The sequence below is a fragment of the Oxyura jamaicensis genome, chromosome 26 (assembly GCF_011077185.1).
Source record: "Oxyura jamaicensis isolate SHBP4307 breed ruddy duck chromosome 26, BPBGC_Ojam_1.0, whole genome shotgun sequence".
Taxonomy (NCBI): domain Eukaryota; kingdom Metazoa; phylum Chordata; class Aves; order Anseriformes; family Anatidae; genus Oxyura; species Oxyura jamaicensis.
Window position 1 is genome coordinate 2,265,161 of NC_048918.1, and position 10,140 is coordinate 2,275,300.

The 10,140-nt window shown below is 46.1% G+C and overlaps 1 protein-coding gene across 3 annotated transcripts in view; it reads left to right on the plus strand.

Annotated features, from left to right (window-relative positions):
• Positions 1 to 10,140, plus strand: part of LOC118178354 (lysine-specific demethylase 5B) — a 90,735-nt gene that overhangs the window by 46,495 nt on the left and 34,100 nt on the right. For 2 of the 3 annotated variants that reach the window (XM_035346789.1, XM_035346788.1), the window contains exons 24-25: positions 4,214 to 4,223; positions 9,847 to 9,850. In XM_035346789.1, the coding sequence (XP_035202680.1) occupies positions 4,214 to 4,223; positions 9,847 to 9,850 (14 nt within the window). Of the gene's footprint in view, positions 1 to 1,118; positions 1,274 to 1,839; positions 2,167 to 2,843; positions 4,943 to 9,846; positions 9,851 to 10,140 lie in introns of those variants that run through there. The other variant, XM_035346791.1, reaches the window with a different exon arrangement.

Consider the following 10,140-nt stretch of genomic DNA (forward strand, 5'->3'; position numbering starts at 1 on the left):
CACATGAAGCACACAGTGAGCTGAGGCCCGCCAAGTGGGTTGCAGGATATGGAAATGGATGGGAGAGGATTTGGGAAGAAAGAGACCATTGAAATCGTAGGAACTGGATAGGAAGAACACAGGCATAGGGAAGTAGTGCTGGAGACAACAGGATTCCATAGGACACAGGTCCACATACGTTTGCTTGCAGCATGGCTGTCACAGCCACAGAGACTTTGGAGTGTTGTCTTAGCTGTTGAGGCTGCAGGTGTTCTCCAGGCACTGTGCTGTTCAGTACAGTCCTGCACACTTCCTAGCTCAGACTTCGTGTATTTTGGACTAACCCAGACGTGGTAGAAGTGGCATCATTGTAGGACTGCAAGAAGCTGATTATAGTTTATTCTCTTGATGCATAGTGCTGTAGGGGCCCAGGTCTAGCCTTACCTTCACGTTTTCAAGTCAGTGCAGCTTAATCCATCCTAATACTACACAAAATATTTACTTCAGTTTAATGTAAAATCAGAGCAGTCCTTTGGCTACCAAGTTTAACTGTGCAGGCCTTATTTGAGTTTTCTGGCATACTTATTAAGGAGTTATTAAATAGACAGATTTTGATGTACCCTAGCTGTGTCTATTTCAAAAGCCTAAGGCAGGTTTTGTAAGCTTCATTGTAGTAGTAGGTGGTGGCTGTACAGCAGGAATCAGTTGCAAGGTTCATCTTCTCAGCTTTTCTTCCTCTCCCCTCTTGGCTTCGCTTACAAATTCCACTCAGTTTGTTCATCTCATCCGCTTGTTTTGTAGTGAGATCATTACACTTCTTGTATCTTCAGAGGAAGGGGAAATTGCCAGGAACGATGGCAGTGTTTTACCCTAGAACCAGCAAGAAATGGAAGCATGGAAGGGTACTGAGTTGCTGTACTGTTCAGTAACCTCTGTGGATGCCTTTATCTCTTTTTAACCCTGCTGTTAAAAATGAGCAGTGAAGAGGGAACAGATAAGAGTTAATCTGTAGAGTTGCAGATAAAAAAAAAAGTCACTTTTTTTTTAATGTGCTACCAGAGAAAAATTTTCATTATCTGTGCATTTCTCATCAGTGCTGACATGGAAGAATTCCTTTTCTTCTCTCTCTTTCATAATAGTCATTAGCACAGAGCTGGATGAGCTGATGATGGAAGCCCAGCTGCTACAGGTTTCTCTGCCTGAAATACAGGAGCTGTACCAGATCCTATTCACAAAGCAAAGCCCCGCTTTGCAAACAGAGCAGAAGTCATCAGTTGGACCGACAAATGAAAAGGCAAGTGTCTGAAAACAGCAATGAGATTGGGGTCACTTTGGAGTTGAGGTGTAGTCCCAGAGCTGGGAAAAAACGTTTGTCTGCCTGAACATAAAAGCTTTACGATGAGGTTTGCGTGTGTGTGTACTTCCATGAAAACACATTTTCCTTGCTCAAAAGGGGTCAAGAAGTCAGTAACAAATTTGTACAAACAATTGAATGTAATTTGTGGTTAATGCATTTCTGCTCTTTGAATCTGGATTTTACGGTCACTGTCTGTATTTTAAGTACATCTATCCTAATTTGAATTGTGATACTTGTCCTGTGTTTAAGAGGCCTTCTTAACTGCCTCTGAAGCTGTGGACTCAGGAAATGAGAGTTCTTCCTCCATAAACTTCTGTCACTTGAGCGTGACCCTAACCTTTGACCTCCCCCCCTTACACATCACGCTTCAGCTGAAAAGGCAGCACTCTAGTCAAACATTGGGCACTTTTACTTAAGACTGCTCCTAAACGCAGGGCATAGAACAACAGAAGAATGTATGTTAGTTGTATACTTAACAGCTTGTCAAAATATCTTCCCAACAGAATGAGTGTTGCCGGGGAAAAAAGGATGGAATTAGTTACATGGAAAGAAAACTAAAGCGGCGTTTTGAGAGAGAGAGCTGCTGTGATGAGAAGAGAGCAAGGGTAAAAAAAATGAGAACACCCAAAAAGAAGAAACTGAAACTAAATCACTCAAGGGATCTCTGCACTAACAAACTGGAGAGAGAGCGTGAGCGACTCTTCGAGATGCAGCGTTCCAGTGAAAGCCACTTGTTTCCTTCAGATATGTCATTCTCTGAGCAGGAGGACTCTGAGGATGAAGATGCCATCTGCCCTGCTGTGAACTGTCTCCAGCCTGAGGGAGATGAGGTCAGTAAAGACAAACCCGCTGTGGTGTCCTGAATGCTGGGATCTGGAACATTCAGCTGCACTGAAAATGTTTTGTCTACAGAAATGCTATTTACAAAGAGAGCATGAGGCACTTAGAAATCCAGAGGCACTGTCTGCTGTTGCTGGACACCTTTAGTAATGATCCTTTCCACCTTCTCCAAGACTAACTAGAAATGGGGAAGGTGGGTGGACGTCAAAACACCTGCACAGAATTTTGGAAGAAGGAGATGAGGATGTGCAGACACCACATTTGCTGGTGCTCTTGAAATATGGGTGTAGAAAGACCTTTGTGGATTGCATTTCCTATGGATAGGGACAGTGCCTTAAAGCTCTGCATAGGTCTGTCCATATTGAAAAACGGGAGAAGAGGGACATTGCCAGATGCTTGAGACAGCCAGTTATCACCCATAAACTCGCTATAGGTGGGAAAACAACAGGAGGGACGAGAGAAGTGTGCCCTTCTTTCAGCTTCAGAGGAGCTGGACTGCAGCAGTCCAGAAAGTGGTGAGCACAAGCTGAGTATCCAGCAGTAGCCAGTTGTAGAATGGCGTGTTCTGTACTCATTTACATAGATTCAGAGCTGAAAAATAACTAGCGAATGCTGTGAGTGTGTGTTTGGTCCTCCTCTGAACCCCGGTGTATCTGTTCTTCTTTAGGTGGATTGGGTCCAGTGCGATGGCAGCTGCAACCAGTGGTTCCACCAGGTGTGCGTGGGCATCTCTCCAGAAATGGCAGAGAAGGAGGACTACATCTGCATCAGCTGCACTGGGAAGGACTCTCAGTACCGGAAGTAAAACTCCCCATAAACCATTCAGAACTTGAGTAAAGAAGGTTATCAGAGTTTTCCAATAAAGCCACAGGGGCTGGTTTAAGAACCAGATTGCAAATGGTGCTACTTCTATCCTCACGGGATCATTTTCCAGAACTCAAAACAATTTTTGACACTTTTGTATTTTTCCCTTGATCTTTGTGGTTGTTGAGGTTTGAGAAGCTGACTGTTTAGCAGGGGTTCCCACCAATTTGGAAGGCATTTGAAACATGCACCTTTTATTGTACAGCATTAAATTACCTCTCTGGGATTTACCGGCATATTTAATTCAGCTTGGTTTAGGTGCAAAAAAACCTGCACCATGGATTTTCCAATAAATCCTCTTTTGAGGAAATCCCTGTTTACTCTGTTAACTCTTTGGAGACTTTAGGTTTTTTTCCACTTTGTTTTTCGTAGACTAGGTTTATTTATCTGAGCAATAACTTCTATGTCTGGTTTCAGTGACTGGAATGACAATTCTGAACAGCGTGTTGCTTTTAGCATTGGTTGATGTACAGAAAGCAAATGTTAGATCCTAGTGTCACTGATGGCCCAGTGACGTAGAAGACAGGAGAGAAAAAAAAAAAAAAGCTCTGTAAAGTAATTGCCACAGCTGTATTTTGGCTTTCTCCTTTTTTGGGTAGCTTGTATCAAATGTTGCAGTTTATATTGTGGAATAAACCCCTGGTTATGTTATAAAATTAAATGTTGGTGTTTTTAGAGAGCTTGAAATGCAGTTTCATTTCCCTCTGGATAGATCTTGGTCAATGGATTCTTATATTCAAGAGAATTCCCTCTTAAAGAAAAAAAAAATGCAATGGTATTTTCTTACCTTTTATACTCAGGTTCTTACATCAAAAAAAAAAAAAGTTTTTTCAAGTCTTTTCAAAGCTTTTCCAAAACTCTGGTTATTTACAGGTTGGGTGAACAGAGGACCAACTGCAGTTTGGCAGGTACAGGAGCGGGCAGTTGACTCAGGTGGCAGAGGTGCGGGGCAGCTCCTTCTGCTGGCCTGGTGCAGCTGCCTCCTGCAGGAAGGATTCTCCCTGCAGCAGGTATTGCAGCTGGCCCAGCAGCACGCTTGTTGGCAGTCCACAGAGTGCTCTCTCGTTCCTTTCAGCTGCTTCTGCTTGGGCTAAAAACCTGAGGAATGAGGAAATTTCTGGACACGTTATGATTCCGTCAAAGGCTGTGTTTGAGGATCTTAACGTGGGGGAGGAAGGGGACGGTGTGGCTGATGGCAGTAAGAAGGAGGAGAAAGGAATAAAATAACCAAATGCACTATGCCCAGAGCCCCCCGTGCCTGGAGGGAGAGTGCCGGTGATGGGGCTGCGTTGTCTGCCAAGGGTGAAACTTAGAGGCCCTAGAAGATGGGAGGTCCAGGAGATCTTTGTATCAGAGAGCACTCTCTTCAGGACATCCTGTCATCACCAGAAATGTGGCAGTGTTGGTATTCCCTCAGTTCATCAGCAAGAAGAAATGGCTGATTTTTTCCTACATTTTTTTTTTGACCTTTCCCCTGCAGCAAAAATCTGCAGGTTCTGGGCACAGTGCAAAGCCCTTGAGCAGTGTGTGGCTGGTAACGATGTGGTGGATGTGAGAGTGAGAACTGGGTAGGAATTAGCCTAGTTGTTTTTGTTTGTTAGCTTGGTTGGGTTTGGGGGAGATGTCTGTTGTTGTTTCTTTGTTTGTTTTACTCCTTTAGTTACGCTTTCTGGCCTCATGTTGATTTTTAACTGTTCTAGAATCTTCTACATCAAATCACAGATGATTGGTCTGAAATGGGCAGAGGTAGTCAGCCTGCCCACACTTCCATCAGTTAAATGCGTGTATACTTTCCTGTTACGACTTCCATCATTTACTGTAACTGTCCAAAGAATGTTTTGTGATTTTGGTTGGAAGAAATCTTTGTGCAATGCCAAGGTAACAATCCAAGCTGTGGAAAAAAAACTGATCTGTAGTGTCATCCTTTTAAAGAAGGTAGATGAACAAACTTGAAGGAGCTTGCACAGCGTTCTGGTGTAGCTGAAAATGTTACCAAGTTTTCTCTCATGGTATTCCTTTTATTTCCATTAAAGAGATGGCTGTTTAAAAAGAAGTGCCATAAGAAATCTGATGCGATTAAGGACCAAGAAAAAGTTGTGATTTTATTGATGGTTCTGACTACAATGTTTCTCATCAGGCTCAATGAATGCAATGGACTTGGCAGTGCTCCGACCCCCACTCCCTCGTTAGCCCACAAGAGCAGCGCTGCCTGTGGGCTACTCTTTGGCCCCGGGGGGCTGTTTAGGTTGCAGAAGTGGGATTTAGAGTCTTTGTGACTCCAGCAGGCGTTGGAGATGCCTTGAATCGCTGAGAGCTGTGGAACCAAGCACAGAAAAGTAGGCTGCCCTCATGAGGCCCTACCTGGAGTCCTGCGTCCAGGTTTGGGGCCCCCAGCACAAGAAGGATGTGGGACTGTTAGAGCGAGTCCAGAGGAGGGCTGCAAGGACAATCAGAGGGCAGGAGCACCCCTCCTATGATGAAAGACTGAGAGAGCTGGGGCTGTTCAGCCCGGAGAAGAGAAGGCTCGGGGTGACCTCATTGCAGCCTTTCAGTACTTAAAAGATTTATAAAAAGGATGGAGAAGGACTCCTTGCTCAGGTAGGTAACGATAGGACAAAGGGGAATGGTCTTAAACTAAAAGCGGGGAGATTTAATTAGACATTTAGGAGGAAATCCTTCACTCTAAGGGTGGTGAGGCACTGGAACAGGTTGCCCAGAGAGGATGTGGATGCCCCATCCCTGAAGCTGCTCAAAGCCAGGCTGGTTGGGGCCTTGGCCTAGTGGGTGGCATCCCTGCTTATGGCAGGGGGGTTGGAACTGGATTATCTTTAAGGTCCTTCCAACCCAAACCATTCTATGATTTGGGGATGATGAGAAACTGGTCACTGGGCTGCTCACCGTGTGCTGTGCTTCACAGCAGTGGCTTGGGGGCTGAGTGGATTGGCAGCCATGGATCTCTGCAGAAGGATTCTTCTGGAGGTGGCAAAAGAGATGTTAGGCAGCTGTCTTGTGTCAGCACGTGCTAAATGAAGGTGCCAGAAGTGGTGCTGGTTTTCTTCAAGCACTTCGCTTACACCACCTAATGTGCCAGCCATTTTTGCTACTCACATCCGGATAATGCATACGTGTTGTTTGTATTCCACAGGCAGAAACTGCTGCTGGAATTTCACTACTGATGTGATCAGTGGTCAGCCCTGCTGGCCGACAGCAAAAACAAAAATCTTAGTAATCAAATACATTGGGAGAAAAGAGCATTTATATCAAGGGTCTGGTACATGTTTTTTCCTGTACTGATCAATGAAACAACCCAGTCCTCTCCTTCCCAGTCACATTCTGGGTGATGGTCTGTGCTGAGACCTCTTCTTTGAGTTGTGAAGAAGGGAAAAGTAAAACTACTTAGGGGTTAAAGTGAGTTTCAAATATAGAAAAGGATGTAATTTCTTAAGGACAACACATCAGATCCCAATATTTCATATACAGCTAGGGAAATTAGGGAGTACAAACAATTGATTCAGGGAGGGGGGAACATTTCCTTTACAGCTGTGGAGTTGTTTTCTGTATTGAATGGCACCAGGAGAGGAAAAACAGACCTGAAATACCTTCTTTGTGCATTGTGGGACTTCACCAGTGACTTGTTAACAGGAAAGGGAATGGAGGGGATCTAATAGTGACTAAATATGCGTATATTCATGTGAACAATGCAAGAACAAATGCAGTTAATTTTACAGCGTGACACAAAAGCTGTTTTATGTTATGGCTGCCTGTGATGCGTGGAGGATTGTTTAGGCATTAGCGCACTTCAGAGAAAAGGGAGTTAGAGGAAGGGACTTCAGCTGTAGGCCAGATCCCTGCCAGGGCAGACAAAAAGATCAAGCTGCTGTATCTGCAGCAGGAGAAATGGGTAAGTAGGGCACGACTACACTTTTCACACGATTTAAGAAGGGAAGGGCTCCAGAATATATGTGCAGGCAGCTGCTACCTGGAAGCGAAATTAAGAGGCTGAGATGACTCTTCTGTGAATCTACCTATACATATGCCCTTCTAAGAGAAGGGTGGAAGTGTGCAGCCTCGAAAAATGGCTTTATTCTTCAGAAGTGAAGAAGCTACATATTGAAAGATCTCCTCTAGGATGTAAACATGTCAGTCTCTGAAGGCAAGAAGAGCATCAATAAAAACTATCTGGAAGAGGTGATAAAACAGTCATTGCTAGATTAATACTACAGGTTCAGCATGCGGCTTCTATTTAAGACAGACAAAAATTGAATTTGGCATCAACAGCGGGTTCCTGTAAAAAATGATAGGTAGAAGGAAGAAATACTTTATGAACAAACAAAAGTGTATGTGATGTTATGATACCATGTCCAAAATTCAAATGCTGAGAAGAATGTATGCTGAAAGACGGTTGGAAAGAAATACTGACATACCTGACATTAAGAGATGCAGCTTAATGAAAGTACTTTATGCACCCCAGTCCTTCAAGTTCTGAAAAGCTTGGTATGCCTACTGCTTGCAGTAACTTAAAGGTACCTGGCTGTGTCAGCAGAATGTTGGGCTATTTTTTGCATGTGTGTGATTGCCTCCTTGTATCTGTGTGAGCTGGGCATCTAAAATACATAAACATTGTAAATAGGTAGTAAAATCAGTAGCTTTTTATGTACACAATTTGCTCATTGAGCACCTCCATCGTGCAGGGATTGTTAAGGACAACCCAATGTCAGAGAATACGTCAGGTGTTTGGTCTGCTTCAGTATCTGTTGGGTTTGGGGGGTTTCTTGTTGCTGCCTGAAGTTAAATTTTAAAGAAAGGGGGATGCAAACCGTGTAATGACCTTGTTCTTGTTCAGGCTGTGCCAGTCCCTTGTGCTGGTATTAACTTTTCTTGAAGTATTTTTGCTTATTGCAACCATAACTGTATCAGCTGCACGTCTTTCTGTGGAGTCTTCCTTGCAGAGAGGAACGTGAAGGCTTGTGCACCTTGCCCTGCAGTAACCTTGAGTCAAAGCATCACAGGAGGAAACAAGGAGTTCATCACAAAATACCTTTGAACTTCCTTCCCTGAAGCATGTCAAAAGAAAAGATCCAAGCCCATTTGGTCTTGACACGAAATATATGGCATTTGAAAGGTGAGCTCAGTTTGCTGGCTTTGCAGGAAGCATCTGTGCAGAAAACATGTGAAGAGTGTACAAAACAGATGGGAATTCAAACCTGAAAAAGCCTGGAAGACTCAAATAAATGTAATTTCTACCAGTACGGAAGGACAAGTTGGAGCATTCAGTGTTGCTGTACAGTCACTTGAGCGGAAAGGAAGGATGACGGGCTAGACAAGCATTGCTTGGGGATACTGCTTTTGTCTCTAAACTGTGGCCTTGTTTTCTGCAAAATGTTGAAATACAGGAGCAGCAGCTCTGGTTGCTACAAAGAGACAAAAATGAAGAATACACGTGCAGGCCCATTGTTTGTTGGTTCTGACATCAGCCAGCCCCTGGGGGGGGGCAGGGGGTAGTCAGGTGAAATGCTCCTTGCCTGTCTTGCTAGTTTTGGTGCAGTAGCAATTTGCTATGGTTTCCACTAAACCAAAAGACTGGGACAGTGCAAAGATGAGCAGTTTATCCTAGCCTATCCAAAGTTATACCTTGTATAAATACGTACTTGTTCCTCCAGCAGAAGCAGCATTTTGAATAACAGAGGAAAAATCCTTATCTGCCACAACACCAACTGTCCTGGCCCTAGGAGGGGCAGGGGTGGGTGTGTGCACGGTGCGGTGTGCCAGGATGTTAAAAGAGAAGCCCTGTTCTCTGTCTGCCTCTAGGCATGAGCCCTACAGCCGAGGTCTGCCCTGCACAAAATTCCGACCTGAACTGAAATTTGTACTCAGGGGGATGATGTCTGCCAGCCCCAGCCTGTGGGGAGCCTGCTGGGTGCAGGGCTTGTGTTTCCCTTGTTCCATCAGGCTGCTGCTTCTCCTCCTAGAGGAAGTCTTCAACTCAAGCTGCAACCATTACGTGTGTGCTCTACGTGAACTCTTGCAGCATTCTGCATGAGAACATTTCAAAATACAAAAGAACGTGACTGGAAGCGTTTTCCCAAAGTAATGGACTTCAGCTTAAAAGAGGCCAGCAAGGCTGGCTTGGCATGTAACAAAATACACAAAAAGGGTGCTGTGTGATGGGAAAGGGCAGCTAGGGGAATAGGGACTTGCATGCAAGTGACACGTGGCTTGACTATTAAACAGCACCTGGCTAAGGCTAGTAGCCCAGTGCTCCCCATGGTAGCCCCTTCACAACCAGAGAGCTCCGCTGGGTGCAGCACTGAGGCCAGTTGAGCACCACCCTCACCCCAGTGCTGACCCTTGAGCAATGTGTCTGTTTTGCATGTGTTAATACTTTGTTTTGGTATTGTAATGCTTTGTAAAGTTGCTGCCCTGGAGCGTGTCCAGAGAAGGGCTACGGGGCTCGTGAAGGGCCAGTAACACAAGTCCTGTGGCTGAGGGAACTGGGGGTGTTTGGTCTGGAGAAGAGGAGGCTCAGGGGAGACCTTATTGCTCTCTGCAACTGCCTGAAAGGAAGGTGTGGGGAGCTGGGGGTCGGCCTCTTCTCACAGATAACCAGGGATAGGACCAGAGGGAATGGCCTCGAGCTGTGCCGGGGGAGGTTCAGGTGGGCAATGAGGAGCCATTTCTGCTCAGAAGGAGCGGTCAGGCCTTGGGACGGGTTGCCCGGGGAGGTGGTGGGGTCACCGTCCCTGGGGGTGTTGGAGGAGAGGTTGGACGTGGTGCTTGGGGACGTGGTTCAGTGGGTGACACTGGAGGAGGGTTGGAGCAGCTGATCCTGGAGGGCTTTTCCACCCCCGATGGTTCTGTGACCGTTAGCGGCTACGTTCTATGATAATTCCCCCTCCTCTGGGCTGGGCCCTCACCGAGCCGGCCCCGCCCTCCCTTCCCACCGAGGCGCCGCCGCCGCCGCCATTTTCCCTCCGCTCCGCCCGGGGGCGCTGTGGGCGGCGCCGGGGCCTCGCCGCCATCCCGGCGGGGTGCGCGCGCGCCGTGCGTGCGTTTGGCGCGCGGCGGCGGAGCGGAGCGGGGGCGATGGCGGGCGCGGCGGC